At 45.9% G+C, this 17722-nt stretch overlaps 1 protein-coding gene across 1 annotated transcript in view; it reads left to right on the top strand.

The window, feature by feature from the left end:
- The window catches only part of LOC135057304 (protein-glutamine gamma-glutamyltransferase 5-like), a 124346-nt gene that overhangs the window by 36776 nt on the left and 69848 nt on the right, over positions 1-17722 (top strand). Inside the window, exons 2-4 of the mRNA XM_063963194.1 lie at positions 6772-6959; positions 7137-7379; positions 12227-12345. Coding sequence (XP_063819264.1) covers positions 6772-6959; positions 7137-7379; positions 12227-12345 — 550 coding nt within the window. The remainder of the gene's footprint in view (positions 1-6771; positions 6960-7136; positions 7380-12226; positions 12346-17722) is intronic.

The following is a 17722-nucleotide window of genomic DNA, read 5'->3' as shown; positions in this document are numbered from 1 at the left end:
ACCGGTGTACCACTGGACTTATACGGCAGTACCACTGGACTGGATTTATATACGGCAGTATCACTGGATTTATACAGTAGTACCACTGGATTTATATGGCATTACCACTGGACTGGATTTATATGGCAGTATGACTGGACTTATACGGCAGTATCACTGGATTTATACGACAGTACCACTGGACTAAATTTATATGGCAGTACCCCTGGATTTATACGCCAGTACCACTGGAATTATACGGCAGTATCACTGGACTTATACGGCAGTATCACTGGAATTATAAGGCAGTATCACTGGATTTATATGGCAGTACCACTGGATTTATAAGGCAGTACCACTGGAATTATATGGCAGTACCACTGGACTTATACGACAGTACCACTGGATTTATACGGCAGTACCACTGGACTGGATTTATATGGCAGTATAACTGGATTTATACGGCAGTACCATTGGATATATACGGCAGTATCACTGGACTGGATTTATACGCCAGTACAACTGGATTTATACGGCAGTACCACTGGACATATATGGCATTATCACTGGAATTATATGACAGTACCACTGGACATATATGGCAGTATCACTGGACTTATACAGCAGTATCACTGGACTGGATTTATACGCCAGTACCACTGGATTTATACACCAGTACCACTGGACTTATACGGCAGTATCACTGGACTTATACGGCAGTATCACTGGATTTATACGGCAGTATCACTGGACATATATGGCAGTATCAATGGACTTATATGGCAGTATCACTGGACTTTTACAGCAGCACAGGGACACCACCACTGGACTGATGCAGGACAACACAGCACCACTGCAATGGACTGGACTTATACAGCAGCACTGGACATATGGCAGCAGAGGACACCACCACTGTGACTGGACTGATGCAGCACAAGACACCACCATTGGACTGATGCAGCACAACACAGCACCACTGGACTGGATTTATACAGCAGCATTGGACATATGGCAGCAGGGGACACCACCACTGTGACTGGACTGATGCAGCACAAGACACCATCACTGTACTGATGCAGCACAACACAGCACCACTGGAATGGTCTTATACAGCAGCACTGGACATATGGCAGCAGAGGACACCACCACTGTGACTGGACTGATGCAGCACAAGACACCACCATTGGACTGATGCAGCACAACACAGCACCACTGGACTGGATTTATACAGCAGCATTGGACATATGGCAGCAGGGGACACCACCACTGTGACTGGACTGATGCAGCACAAGACACCATCACTGGACTGATGCAGCACAACACAGCACCACTGGAATGGTCTTATACAGCAGCACTGGACATATGGCAGCAGAGGACACCACCACTGTGACTGGACTGATGCAGCATAAGACACTACAATAGACTGAGCAGCACAAGACAGCACTGTAATCGCCACTCTCCAATTCCAGAGTGAAAATGGCGTCATTGCACGGCTCCTTATATGGAATCCAAAACCCGCGAGAATCTGACAGCTGGATGATGAAGTTTTGCCTCTTTCTGGTTTCTGAGTCAGGCGGGAAAACCCGAGCGGGGCTCGGATCTGGGCTCGGTTAGTGAAGCTCGGGGGTGTTCGGTTCTCAGAGAACCGAACCCGCTCATCTCTACTAGTTACTAAGAGCGGGATCCAAATTTCAAACTAGCTACCTGACAATTGATTTTGTATTGCAACTAGCCACAAGCAGGGCTGGCATCAGAAATGATGGGGCCCGGGACTGACAAAATAGACAGGCCACCGCCAAATAAAAAGAGTCTACCCCACCGATCCACTCCTGTGTGATGTCACACATCGTGATGTTACATATAGAAGGATTGCTGTGGACTTGCAGGAACGATTCACAGAAGGCAAATGCACAGGGAAGGCTTGTTTTAAGAAGTCCACCCTGTGCATCAGCCCGCTGTTGTTGTGCACCCTGGTGCAGCTCTCAAGGTATTGGCAGTAGAATACAGGGCCCCCCCTCTCTGTAAGGGCCCAGGACTCTAGTCCCCGCAGTCCTTCCCTGATGGCAGACCTGGCCACAAGACATAAGGTTCTGTACTATACACTAACTAGTAGGGACTGGGTTCTATATTGCACAATAGCCACCAGAGGATCGGTTCTTCATTGAATAACGGTCACAGGAATCAGCTCCAACAGGAACCAGGACACTGTGCGGTAAATACTTACAAAAACATAACGAAATAAAAATGAAAGGTAAAATCCAAAATACAGAAAGCTGTGACACTTAAGTGCATCTTAACATATTTAATAGCTTGTAGTCAGACAATACAATAGAAAGTACTTCTCCAAGGAAGTGATGAAATAATGAAAATAGCTAGTAATCCATAGCCGCGCCTGCTGTCAAACAATGTTGGCAAGAAAAAACTGTTTCAAGTGAGCAAACCAGTTGTGATTTTACCAAGTCAGAAACACAGCAATGACTCCTGCCGCCCCACCTTGTCTCTCCTGTTTCATATTCCATCCAGCAGGGAACAAAGCAGTCAGTGTCTCTGTATAGTCTGCATAGTGGATTTGGTTCCATTCCATATAAGGAAAAAGAAGGATCTGTTCAACAAGGACCAAGGCAAGAAAAAATGGCGCAAGGTAGGTACTATAGGGTATAAAAGCAGTAACAATATCAATGATGTGTGTACTATAACTATTGTATAGTGTTTTTCCATGAAACCTCTGATAGATAATACAGAGCAGACATGTTATACTAAAGAATTACAAGCATTACATGCTTTGTAAAGCTTCTGCTATATACAACATACGTATTTCCATGTATAGGGTGAGGTAAACATAAAAAAAACCTTGCAGATTTTAAAGGTTAACAAAAATGGCATGGTAAATGGTAATCTAAAAGTACATGGAATACAGTTTATATTTGACTATGATATCGTCCAAAGTGTGGCCCTCATTCGTCATACACATTTGTAGTAGATTTCTGAAGTTCCGCATCACTCGGCAACTCACTTCCAGCGTTATCGATGCAATGTCCTGACAGAGCTCACATTCATTTGTCTGGCTACATTAACAAGCACATTTTTCATTACTGGGTGGAAAACAATCCTCATCAGCTTCATGAAAGACCTCTATACAGCCAATGGGGCCTTCTGAGAGCTGAGGTCTACAAACAGCGACCAAGAACCACTAAAGACCTGAAGGCTGCCATATGCAAAGAAATTACGATATATTCAAAACCAATGGAAATGAAACTGTGTTCTATGCACTTTTAGGTTATGTACTACATTTTTTATTTTATTTTCCCTTTATGATGGAAGTTAAATGTGTCAGTTAGTTGTTCACAACAGCATTAAAATATACAGAAAGCTGAATCATACTGTCAAAAAAATACATATAAATGCTGCAGTTATTATCAAGATCTAGACTATGCAAGTGGCTGACGGGACAGATGTGTCCTTTGTACAATGGCACCTTTAAAACACATTCTAAATTGTGCGCGTATATTTATTAAACATATATGAATGCAGCCTTCCCATAAAAAAAAGAAAGATAGAAAATCAGTGTTAAGCATACAAAATGATAATGTTTCTGGCTCATGCTCATCATGGAAATGTGTAGCAATCACCAGAGTTAGGGCTTCGTACTGCAGGATTTTGGAAGCGGGCTACCATTAAAAATATTATTTTTCAGTATATGTTTCAACTTCCATAGTGTGCTCATATGTCCTTACAGGAACTCAAATTAGCATCTAGGTCTGTCTGTTATATTTCTTGCTCAGTTAACCTCGTTTCACCACTTTGGGCATTCTGGCCCAGATTTATCAAGCCTTGGAGAGTGATGAAAAGCACGGTGATAAAGTACCAACCAATCAGCTCCTAACTGTCATTTTTCAAACGCAGCCTGTAACATGGAAATTAGGAGCTGATTGGCTGGTACTTTATCACCGTGCTATTTATCACTCTCCAAGTCTTGATAAATGGGGGCCTCTATTCCTTAGTCCAGTGTGTCCTATTCTTTTAGGGGGATGTAGTTATGATCCCAGCGGTTAGGATCCTGGGGGTCAGCATACCGACGTCGGGATCCCCGACCGCCAGTCATCCGTACCCAAACCCTTTTAGGCACTGTGACCAAGCTGCTGATACAAATAACACATGATTCATTCTTTTGACAAATGAGTGTTAAACTGTAGTAAATAATAAATAACATGTATGAAGCATTTCACAATTAAAATATAGATCACATATAACTGAATGTATATACAACTGTACTAAAGTTATATATAAAAAATGTTAGACCTTAGTAAATAACACGCATCAGAGCACACAAACTGCAGCTACCCGAAAAAAGTCTTGCACCTTTTTTCAGTCTACAGACTTTTTGCTGTACTATGTATGTGATGTATTTTCTTGTGGACTTATGACTCATGCATGTCTGTGCTAATCTCAACAAGCAATTAGTGCTAAGTATATGGTTTCCCTACGTTTGTTGTGTCACAATACGTAAGACTCCAGGTCCAACATTTTCAATGCACCATATGCAGCACAAACTCTGAGGGTTATTCAGGTTGCATCGCTAATAAATGCGGTCGCAATAAACCCGGCAGCGCCAGCAGTGTGCACACGCGGTGCTTTAAAAAGGGGGGGGGCGGGGCGGCAGCATCTGCATGACGTCACGTGCAGTCGCTCCGATCAAGAAAATGGCGGAGGATCGCCTGCATTCACAGCCTAGCTGCGGCTGCAGGGGGTCGGCAACAGTTGCTGCAACCGCAATTAAATTGTAGTCGCAGCCAATGGGCAGGCCATTTAGCATGCTGGACGGCCTTGCCCTGCAATGGGCGACCCCCAGCATGCGGAAAAAAAGGATTGCAGAATCTGCAATCAAATCAGAAAAAAACCCTCTGAACGCTGTCAGCAAATTTAAGCAGTTACTTAAATGTAAATCAGCATAGAGTCATGTTTCTATTATTTAATATCATAAACAATATTTTCCTGTCCTTCCACTGTTCTCCACTCCTCTACTTCAAAGGCTGAATTGAATTTGAGATTAGCAGTCTCTCTTTCTATAGACACTTCAGACAGGCAGCTAAAATTCCGGGTTTATGCACGAGAACGCCTATCAACCAGGGATTTTCAGCATGTGTCAAAGGACACAACCTGGGACTAGGGTCACGGAGCTGAGACCCGGGAATTTGCCGGCTGCTAGACCCAGTAAATTCCCGAGTCACATGTCTGAAAGGGGCTTTAGCCTTGATATAGTTCTTGTATTTGCAGCAATAATTAAAATATTGACCAGGAAGAGTTAATGTCTATACATGCTAAAACCCTCAGACTCATAAAACCGAGAATCCAGGTGCCCGTATCCTGATTATTGCACCCAATCACTACAGAGGTAGACAGAAGTTCAGCAATTAACCGCTAATTATACGTCTAATAAATAATGTCTTATGCCTGAAGTAGAGAAATAATATAATATACTATTGTTCTTTAAACTACATAAATGTTTATTGTAATTAAACATAATTGAACTTTACAAATGACTTCATTGTTTTGTTGGACAGAATTAGTACCCGTTGCAACCTTCAGGTGCCTCTGTTATGATTTATGTTTCTGAAAAGATTTGGGGGAGATTTATCAAAGTTTGGAGAGAGAGTTAAAGTGGAGAGAATTAAAGAACAAACCAATCAACTTCTAAATGTCATCTTAGAAGATGTTTGGTTGGCACTTTATCTCTCTCCAATTTCTCTCTCTCAGAGCTTTGATACATTTTACCCTTTGTCAATTACAAAGTTAAAAGTCGGTATAAAAAGGAGAGGCATAAGAAATAAAAATCTTTTTGGAAACACCAAACATTACGTAGAAGGTTAAATATTAAACCTGGTACACAATTGTGCAGTTTAATAGCTCATAACAATAGGGATCCAGCTGCACTTGTCTCGCTTGTGCATTTTAACACCAAAAATCTGATTTTACCTCTTGTTTTTATGTACTGGTTATAGCTCGTCACCAAGAACACCATAACAACCAGCCTTCTAGTACAGCATAGCTGCTATTACACCTTGGATGCGCATCACTTAGTACCACGGGAGCTGCTGGGAGCTGTAGTCTAGCTCGGGGATATCTGTGGTTTTCCCAGAGTCAGGAATTGTAGTTTAAAATGGATACACGTTTCACGCTCCATACCGAGAACAAACCACAGAGCTAGACTACAACTGCCAGCAGCTCCTGGAACAATTTCAACCTATTCACTGGTTGCAAAGAAGCCCTCATAACACTTCAAGCTTCAGGGTCCTAAAAATGTAGGTCCGCCACTGGGTGTCTGGTTGGTTTCTCTGTTTTAAGGGCCCTACACACTGGACAACATTTTAGAAAGATATGAAAGATATCGTTCAAAAATGAACGCTATATCGTTCATATCGTTCAGTGTGGAGGTACCAACGATGAATGATGCACGTCACCGCAGTCATTCATCATTGGTCTATCATCGTTTATCATTGCAAGCCATTTTGGACGATATTGATGTTTGCAATGTCATATCGTTTATATCGTTCATACAAATCGTTCAGTGTGTATGCAAAAAATCGTTACTGAAAACTGTGTAGGGGCCCTCTACTGCTCTGTGTGAAACAAGGTGTCTTTCAAACATGGAAATATCCTTGTCCTACTCACCAAGAAGGGCCTTGTAAAACACGTTTTATTCCTGTAAACTGTCCATTACAGTCTCTTTTCCTGTGATTTCTGCCCGATTTACCATTTAGAAGCATTTATACACACACACTAATATTTTTTTGTTTGTCCAGTGCTGGAAGTTGCTTTCTCAGATTTTCTCTGCCAGAAAAATAATACTTTGCATCATACGGTGGAAATTGGTGACAAACGTCTCATCATCCGAAGGGGACAGCCATTTTTTATTGCATTGCACTTCAAAACAACAGGATTTCAAGAAGGATCAGACAAGATCATCTTCATTGCAGAAACAGGCAAGTGACTGCAGGAAGTAATAAAAGATCTCCAACATAAATATTAGCATGACAACAAAGGTATCCCATAACAAATAAAAGATGTCATATGCCGCCTTTAGAAATGCAGAACTTTGATGCTGAACATTGCCTTTCATCCACCTTAACTCATCTCCTCTTACTCCTTTATATTAATAGGGCCATGGCCTGATGAGGCCTCTGGAACTAAAGCAGTATTCACTTTAACAAAGGCTTTAAATCGAAGGGCCTGGAGTGCGGTTATTCAGAGCAATGAGCCCAACTCAATGATGATCACCATGTTGCCTTCTCCCAATGCAATAATTGGGCAATATACTCTAAAAGTTCAAATATCCAAAGGAAGTAAAGCCGCCATCTATCAGCTGGGAATGTTTGTGCTTCTCTTCAACCCCTGGTGTTCAGGTATGGAAAAACCTTTTACATATCAGGCAGGGGCCAATGATAAAGGAAGATGTCTGCAATCAAAAAGAGCTTTTTACTTTTTATGCCAGTGGGCAAGGGGTCTAACTATAACCTCTTGGAACCCCATCCGTTCACTAGTGAGATTGAGTTTAGTGCTGACAAGTGGCGGTTCCAGAGTTGGGGCTGCAGCACAGTCCAAAATTCAAATAGTGGAGCCACAGCAACTGCCACTGAGTCCTGGACAGCAATGTTTTTGCAGTAGGTGTGGCTCCCTATTTCAATTTTGGACTGTACTGCAGCCCCATCTCTGGAGCCGCCACTGGTGCTGAGCACTATTATCAGTACATTAGTGCAGGAGAAATGTATCACACCATTTAAAGAGTAGAGAAGTTGCCCATAGCAATCTTTTTATAGAATGGTCCCTCTGTGCAGCTGCCTGTGCCACTATACAGCTCTGAGGAGGGAACTATAAGGTGGAGGATTTTTGCACTTAAGATAAAGTCTCTCCCCATAGGTGCCACTGCTGTGGGATGGTCCCTGCCTTCTGCAGATCACATTCACCTTCTACATTCACATCCACCACCCCAGCAGCACCCAGACAGGGACAGGGAAGAACGTGGCACATGCCCCCTGGCAAGGGCGTAGCCAGAACTTTGTGGGCCCCATAGCAACATTTTGAAGAGGCTCCTGTCCCAATGCTTCTAGAGAGACACCACTCCACAGCAGTTATTAATTTTATGCCCTAGAATAGTGCCCTAGTTCATTATCTGAACCATAGTAGTGCATTAGTTAATGTTATGCCCCATAGTTGTCCCATAGTTCACATTATGTCACATTGTAGGGCTGCCAGTACACAGTATGCAACACAGTACCCCCAATTTACAATATGACATACAGTGCCCCCTGTTTATGACACATTCCAGTGCCCCAGTTGATATTATGCCACTTTATAGTGCCTCCACTTCACATTGGTCCCAGCACAGTGCCCTAGTTCATATTATGTAACACAATAACGCCTTCCAATTCATTTTATATCTCATTACAATGAGCAGGTCCAGGAGCACAACTAGATTTTAGTAGACCCCAAGGCAAAAGTTTGTAAGGGCCTCTATGTGTAGTACCACCCAATGGTGAAAAAATATATAATACATGTAACTTGGACAGGAAAAGTGGGACCCTCTGAGCCCCATTGCAGCTTCACTCTTTGCACCTATGGAAGCTACGCCTTTGCCCCCCGGGCTCCCTGCTTATTCCTGCTCCATGGAGCATAAAGCAGGACCTGGCGCAATGGAGGAGATCAGTGTGCCCCCTTCAGGGCAGGCGGCCAGAGGTGACTGCCTACTATTGTCTTGGATTTATTACTATTTACTTGTATTTATGCCCCATTGCCACTTTGGGGGTTGGGACTTCTGCACTGCGTAGTTGCACCCGAGTCTGAAAAGGGGCTTTGCGGGGATGCTACAATCGCAAGCCACTCCTCCTGATTTCATCATTGAGGGGGCATACCCAGCGCTCTGTGAGCTGCTGGCTTGCCCCCAGTCCCTCTGACTCTCGTGAATAGATGCTGTGCACATGCTCACAGCGTCTATTCACCGCTTCTCTGCTAGGCAGAGCAGCAACTAACAGGAGACTCCCAACTGTCCCCTCACCACCACCGCGGGACATTGCAGTGGGACAGTCCCAAAAAAATGGACTGTCCCGCCAAAGTCGGGACAGTTTGGAGGTATGCAACTGTACACCCACATTACTGCTAAATTAATTACTCTGCTGGTTAAGTACAGGGCTGCTTCATGACTTTGAAGGATCTGCAAGTGTATACTATTACTCTGCCATACCATCGCCAATAGGGTATGCGGTTAAGATCCCGGCTGTCGGAATCTGAGCAGTCTAAATACCGACGTTGGGATCCTGACACCCGTCAGAACGCTGACATTGGCATCCAGGCTGGAGATCGACGCCGGAACTCTGACAGCCGGGATCCCAACCGTTGCAAGTAGCGCTGCATTGGGATAGTGTCGGGGGTTAGTTTTAGCCAACTCAAGGGGGCTTAGGCTGCGGTGGCTGGGAGGTTAGGGTTAGGCTGCGGACAGTGGGGTTAGGGTTAGGCACCACCAGGGGGAGGTTAGGTTTAGGCACTAAGTGGGGAGGGTTAGGTTCAGGCTGCGGGGCAGGGGGGGGTTAGGTTTAGGCACCACCAGGGGGAGGTTAGCATTAGGCACTCAGGAGGGAGGTTAGGGTTCGGCTGTAGGAAGGGAGGGTTAAGGTTAGGAGGTAGGGGAGGGGGGTTAGCATAGCATACTCACCCCGTCAGGTTTTCTCCTTTCAGGATTCCAGCATCTGTATTTTGACCGCTGGCATCCCGTCTGGCAGTCATCCATGCTGATCCCAATATTACACACATATTTCAACTCTCTACACTACTAGGGTTGTTAGTTTTTTTGGTCCAAATACAACTAACCTACTAGAATGTTTTTGGCTTGTGGGAGGAGACCAGCGTACTCAGAGGAAACCCATGCAAACACTAGAACATAGAAATGCCTAGGCTTACCATACTATCCCTTTAGAGCGGGACACTCATGAATTACACAGGCCCTCATTCCGAGTTGTTCGCTCGCAAGCTGCTTTTAGCAGCTTTACACATGCTAAGCCGCCGCCTACTGGGAGTGAATCTTAGCTTCTTAAAATTGCGAACGAAAGATTCGCAATATTGCGAAAAGACATCTCTGTGCAGTTTCTGAGTAGCTCGAGACTTACTCTGCCAGTGCGATCAGTTCAGTGCTTGTCGTTCCTGGTTTGACGTCACAAACACACCCAGCATTCGTCCAGACACTCCTCCGTTTCTCCAGCCACTCCCGCGCCAGAAACGGTAGCGTTTTTTCCCACACGCCCATAAAACGGCCTGTTTCCGCCCAGAAACACCCACTTCCTGTCAATCACATTACGATCACCAGAACGAAGAAAAAGCTGTGAGTAAAATTCCTAACTGCATAGCAAATTTACTTGGCGCAGTCGCAGTGCGAACATTGTGCATGCGCACTAAGTGGAAAATCGCTGCGATGCGAAGAAATTTACAGAGCGAACAACTCGGAATGACCCCCACAGGTTCTGTGGTTGATTAAAGCCAGCTGAAATGCAGGCTTGAATTAAGTCAGCCACAGAACAGTGTCCCAGTTTAAAGTAATAGTATGGTAAGCCCAGTGGTGGATTTACCACTAGGCACGGCACTAGCTGGGGGTGCCATGTAAGGCTGATGAGGCCAGCTGATTCTTTTTTTTTTTTTGCCATTACAACTGATTGGAGTGGGACCATGGGTGTAGCTACCATAGGTGCAGGGGATGCGGTTGCTATGAGGCCCGCTGGTTGCTATTACCTAAGTGTGCTGTACTGCTGCTCACCCGGCTGGCTCCGCCTCTCCTGAGTCCTAACTAATGCTGGGAGGAGGCGTGGCCAAGTCTGCAGGGACATCACTGGACCACGGGCACCACTCCTCCTCTCAGTGTCCACCACTCCTCCTCTCAGCGTCCACCACTCCTCCTCTCAGCGTCCACCTTCTCCTCCTCCAGATGGAGGCGGCCGGGAGAGCAGCAGATGTGGCTGCAGTTCAGTGAGTGAGTGACCACCTGCGGGCAGCAGGGGATCTTTAAGTAGCCGGGGGGGGGGGGGGGACGGATCTCTGAGTAATTCACTAGGGGAAAAGGGTGCCTCTTGCAGTCAGGTGAGGCGGGACAGGGGGGGGGGGGGGGGGGGCTGACTCAACTGTGCTATGGGACCCCAATGCGCAAAGCTATGCCCCTGAGTGGGACAATGGGCAGAAAACAGTGGTCCAGGAGCTGGTAGTGGGGTGAGGTTAGGTCTGCTTTGGTGGCCTTGAGGCATCCGGACTGGCCAAAAATGAAGAGGGCTGTGATGTGATTGGCGGCAGCAAATAATTTGCCTAGGGGTGGCCTGACCCCTAAGTCTGCCCATGGGCAAGCCTACTAATGCCACACATTTAGGGTCTTGTTAGGAATCAAACCTAAGCCCTCAGTGCTGTGACGCAGTAATGCTAACCATTACATCAACTGTGCTGCCCATAGGTAATGTATTGTTTAAATTTCTTTGCAGAAACATTTCTGTGAATGCTGGTTAACCCTTTGTCAGGCACACCTCTGGGACTCCCGGGTTCAGGCGCAGTGCGCCTGTTAGAAAATCGTCATTAGCACCTAATTAACTCAATTCTAACACTCTTAAAGTGATCAGTGACCTTCATTAGGATGTACAAAGAGAGAAATCGTAGGTTTTACGGGCCATTTCAGCAGAAAATCTGAAGCAAAAAAGAAAAAACATGAACATGAGTATAAGTTTGGGTGCAGTGTGCCTGAGAGGCGACTCTGGACAAACCTACATATTTCCGCAAAATATCCACAACCTTTGTAATTTTCATTCATAAAATGAGCAAAGTAAACAATTAATAGATGAAAATAAAAGGAAAAACAAACCTTCAAAAGTCAGAGGAGTTTGGGCGCAGTGTGAGAGACCAGGAGGGTCACTACGGCACTCCACGCAGGCGGCGGAAAAACTGACTAGGGGGGTTTCGAACAGCACCTAGAGATAGGAAGGAACTAGGAGGGACAGGCCCCTGCGAGCCCTAGGGGCAGATAGGGGAGCGAGAACAGCTTTGCGGCGCCTGTCAGGCCAGCTACGCCTGACTGAGGGTTAAGAGAAATTATTATTTTTTTAACAATTCCAGTACATTTCCCAGTACAGTGCCAGTATCACACAGTTCAAAGACAATTATTTATGATACTGTAGTAGTTTTCCAGTGTCTATAACAGTTTATATGGTAATATCTTGTCTGTACTTGACAGATGATGATGTCTTTCTGGAAAATGAAGCCAAGCGGCAGGAATACATCATGAATGACTATGGATTTGTTTACCAAGGCAATCATAAATGGATTTCTACCTGTCCTTGGAACTATGGACAGGTAATTGATGTATTGCTTTCATCTGGTTAATTACTGTCATATATATGCATGTCCTACCTAGAAACAAGTTGGAATTGGTAAGCAGTTTCCTGCTGAGTGAAAAAGATACTTTGTCTCGGGAACACCCATATAAGCTACATTATTTACACTACCAATATTCATCACAAATAATATATAAATAAGTTGTAATAAGAAAATGGACAGATAGACAATACGTGAAAACATCAAAGAAAGACACAGGGCCTTATTCAGGTTTGTAAGCAAACCAAAAAAGCACACTAATGGGCAAATCCATGTTGCACTGCAGGTGGGGCAGATGTCACATGTGCAGAGAGAGTTAGATTTGGGTGGGGCGTATTCAAACTGACATCTAAATTGCAGTGTAAAATTAAGCAGAAAGTATTTACCCTGCGCAGAAACAATATAACCCACCCAACTCTAACTTCTCTCTGTACATGTTATATTTGTCCCACCTGTAACATGGTTTTGGCTATTAGTGTGCCTCTTTGGTTTGCTAACAAACCTGAATAGCCCCCACAATCCTTAAAATTAAAGAAGGTTTTGGATATATAAAAATCATATTAGTAATCAAAGTATATGTACTTCATAGGCAAATGTGGGTGGGGTTTACAGTTGTGTGGAAACTTCTGGACCTCACCATGATCAAAATAGAAATAGTATATTTCTAATTTAGAGCAGCATGTTTTACAGATCTCCTCAGGATTACAAGTGAAATAATTAGCACCACCTATGAATCGTTATGAATCTTTCAAAATGTGTCAACATGTAATAAATACACCTGTGCACTAACTAGGAGATTTGGAAAACATGCATTGTTATGAGTTTACTGCTATAGACCATCTAATAGACAGGGAAAAACAGACACCCAACCGACTTTTCAAACATTTGAATCTCCCCCTATGACTCATTTGCTAACGCTGGGCGTGGCTAGGAGCTCTGAGTCATAGAGTCACAGATCTGGATAGGAGAGACTAGGTAAAACACACGCTGACTAATTGTAAAAGCTACACCTAGCAGCAGCCAGTGCCCTGATGACAGCCCCCCCCCCCCCCAGTGGTAATGGGGCAATTAGCATTGACCCCGGGATGACACACTGTATCACTGTATCTTTGCGATAATTTACACCAGGCCTAATTTTTTTTTATTAACATTTTTTTTTTAAACAAAATAGCCTCCATTTAAGATGGCGCCACTACTTATGGGCCAGTGCTCTGGACTTGCCCCCCAGGCTAAAAGTTGCCAGCCAGCCCCTGTTGATACTAAACCCATTCCCAGTCCCCGAAGAATGGTCCTCCTCGGTCATCTAAGGCCTGTCACATTGCAGTGCAGTGGGAGCTGTTGGTTCATAAGGCATATGACCAGGCTCCCACTGGGCATGCTGGAGACAGGACAGATTTTTGTGTATTATAATATGGATTATAGGAAAGAGAAGTAACACAATGGTGACTGCATTCAATGTTGTGCTTTACAAGCAGACTAACATTATATTTATGAAACAAGTACCTACATCTGCCAACTCACAGTTTGTGTTTAGCTCTACTGTATTTAGCTATGTGGTTTTTAACAAGCACTAAACAATGTTTGCACTGCTCCACATAACTTGTGGCACTAGCATACCTCCCAACTTTTGGCTGCAGTGATTAGGGACTTCTGCACAAACCCACCCAAAAAGGGGGTGTGGCCTATTGAAAAGGGGGTGTGGCTTCACGGGAGGGTCCGTGATTGCAAGACATGCCCCCATTTTTGTCCCAGTGGGAGCATGTCCCCTCTCCTCCTGTCTCCACTGAATAGATGCTGGTCTGAACCCCTCTCTTTCCCCTCAGTGAATGAGTCTGTCTCACCTGCCTTCCTCTCTGTACTGCTGCTCCAGCGGCAGATAGTCCTAGGCTCCCCTGGGCTGGCGTGTATCTGGCTGTCGGCAATGGAAGGCAGAGCAGGGCACACACGTGAAGAGTGCGTGACTGAGTGGAGAGAGCCTGAGCACGGGAGGGAAGACAGCGCAGGGTGGGCAGTGAGGAAAGGCGTGTGGTGTGACGTCAGCACGTCACATCGCGAGGCAGTCAGATCATGACTGAGGCCCGACCCGGGTTGGCCCCGGCAATAACCCGGGAGTTCGAGTTGGTGTAAAAGTGGTATTAGAGGTGATGATTGGATGGCCCTGGCTGGGAGTTAAGGTATCCATGATTCAATTTCTATTTATATACAAAAGCATAAATGAAACCATCAAATCTATACAGATATAGCCACCCTGCCACCAAAACGACCCTTCCTTTTTCTTACCCCAGAGATTTTTTCAACGTGTAGCACACTGAATATGCTAAAATGATCACCATCAGTTTTTTTAGTATTGCCCACAAAACTTTTCATGCCACATTGTCATGTCCCCCGATACATATTATGCCACATTGTACTGCTCCCAATACACATTATGCAACATTGCAGTGCCCCGATACACATACTGTCATATTGTAGTGTTTCCTGATGCACATTATGCCATATTGCACTGCTCCCAATACATATTATTCCACATTGTAGTGCTTCCAGTACACATTATACCACATCGTAGTGTCCCTCGATACACATGATGCAACATTGTAGTGTCCCCAGATATATATTATGCCTCATTGTAGTGCTCCCAATATACATTATGCCACATTGCAGTGCTCCCGATACAAATTATGCCACATTGCAGTGCACCCGATACAAATTATGTCATATTGTAGTGTACCTAATACACATTATACCCCATTGCACTGCTCCCAATACATATTATTCCACTTTATAGCAGGGCCGTAACTACGTGTGTGCCAAGGGGGCTTGGCACACAGCGCAGTTGCCCTGGGGGCGCAACGGCCAGCGGCATGTAATGAGTCAAATTGACTCATTACATGCCGCCTCTGTGTGCGCCGTGCGCCGCGCTGGAGGAGAGAGACCAGCGCCGGGTTCAAGGAGGAGGAGGGAGGGGGAGCAGGGAGCCGCAGCAGCGCTATTTGATTGGTAGTAAGCACCACTGCAGCATCCCCCTCTCCTTCTGTATTGGCTGCCCGGCGCTGCTATGGATGCTGGGATGCGGTTCCTTCATCCCAGCATCCACAGCAGCGCCAGGCAACCAATACAGAAGGAGAGGGCGATGCTGCAGCAGCGCTTACTACCAATCAAACAGCGCTGCTGCGGCTCCCTGCACCCCCTCCCTCCTCCTCCTTGTCACCTCACACAGCCTGCACCGAGAGGGAGCTGCACGAGGAGCCTGTCAGCGGGGAGAAGGTAAGTATGTCTCTCTCTCTCTCTTTCTCTCTCTCTCTCTCTCTCTCTCTCTCAGGGGGACACCGTCTGCCGCAATGTGTAAAAAGGGGTCCTGGCTGCCGCAATGTGTAAAAAGGGGGACTGGCTGCCACAATGTATAAAAAGGGGGTCTGGCTGCCGCAATGTGTAAAAAGGGTGCCTGGCTGCCGCAATGTGTAAAGAGGGGGCCTGGCTGCCGCAATGTGTAAAGAGGGGGACTGGCTGCCGTAATGTGTAAAAAGGGGGACGCTGTCTGCTGTAATGTATAAAAGGGGCTCTACCTGGTGTAGTGGCGCTACTGTGCAGCGTAATTTGAATAATGTAGACTACTGTGCACCGTAGTATGAATTGCTGTTATTTTGTGGCCACGCCCCTTCCCCATGAAGCCACGCCCCTATAAATTTTTCGCGCGCCTGCAGCGCGCACTGCCCCTGTCTTACATGGGGGGGGGGCGCCACTGTCGATTCTTGCACACAGCGCTAAAATGGCTAGTTACGGCACTGCCAATGCACACTATACCACATTGTAGTGTCCTCCGATACTCAGTATGCCACACTGCAGCGGGTCATACGGCACTGCCAATGCACACTATACCACATTGTAGTGTCCTCCGATACTCAGTATGCCACACTGCAGCGGGTCATTGGGTCAACGTTTCGGGGACGGGGGTCCCCAAACCTTGAAAACATTAACCTAATAAATAAAACTGCACCGTTTTTTTGCACTTATTCATGAGTCTCCTGAGTGCCGCCTTGTAAACATACTATATATATATATACATACATACATACATACATAGACATATACATGGACATGCACTAGGAAACATACACAAACATATGAACCCCATTTATTCACTCATTTTTTTTATGGTGCCTGAATACCTTGTTAGAAGACACAAGCCGCAGAGGAGGCACCGAGTCAGGCGGCTCAGTGAGGGCTAGCGAAGCACCGGCATGTAACGTCCGGTGTGTAGACTGCAGTGAGTGCTGGCGGCGGAAGTGGAGTAGGAGTGGGCTGGCGGCCGCAGCGCCGGACTTCTAGTGAGCGGAACCTCAGACGGCCCCTTGCAGACTATGTAGCAGGAAAAAACTTTTCCTGTCTACTCTACACCAGCAGGAGCCCTGTGACTGTGTGAGTCGGTAGGGGCTGTGGCAGTCCGGGCAATGCAGCAGGTGATCCAATCACCGCTCTCTGTGTGCTGCTGTTGTAGCAGTGCTACTGTAGCACTGCTATAACAGCAGCACACAGACAGCGATGATCGGATAGCAGGCGTGACGTGCGGGGGGTGCAGGACATTAGGGGGTGCCTGTGCGCACCAGGCACCCCCCTTGCGCACGCCTATGTTCACCACTGCTCTGCTAAGCAGACCAGTGAGTGCAGGAGCCTCCCAACTGCCCCCCACCGTGGGACACTGTGGCCCGCAGGTGGGACAGCGGGACAGTCCCAAAAAGACGGGACTGTCCCGCAAAAATCGGGACAGTTGGGAGGTATGCACTAGTGTGCACACTCTTCACTTTGTAAGAAACAGCCAAGCAATCTTCCCATTAGCTGGTGCACATTTATGTTCCTCCACAAATGTTGCAATCTTACATACTTTGCTGGAACTCTAGGTACATCAGTGCCAATCGAGGTGCGTGGCATCACCAAACAGGATTTTTAATTAGGCTGTTTTGCACACCATAGATTAGGTCCTGCCAGTGCCGTAACTAGACATTTTAGCGCTGTGTGCAAGAAGTGGCATCGGCGCCCCCCCCCCTTAACGTAAACCGACGGCAGCAAAAAATATAGGGGCGTGGCTTCACGGGAAAGGGGTGTGGCCACAAAATAATACCAATTTATATAATGGTGCACAGTAGTCACCATTATTCAAATTACACCGCACAGTAGCACCACTACACCAGGTAGAGCTGCTTTTTCACATTACGGCAGACAGCATCCCCTTTTTACACATTACGGCAGACAGCATCCCCTCTTTACACATTACGGCAGACAGTGTCCCCTTTTTTATACATTACGGCAGACAGTGTCCCCTTTTTACACATTAAGGCAGACAGTGTCCCCTTTTTACACA

Source organism: Pseudophryne corroboree, chromosome 3 (assembly GCF_028390025.1).
Source record: "Pseudophryne corroboree isolate aPseCor3 chromosome 3, aPseCor3.hap2, whole genome shotgun sequence".
Lineage (NCBI taxonomy): Eukaryota > Metazoa > Chordata > Amphibia > Anura > Myobatrachidae > Pseudophryne > Pseudophryne corroboree.
This window is presented reverse-complemented; position numbering and strand designations above follow the sequence as displayed.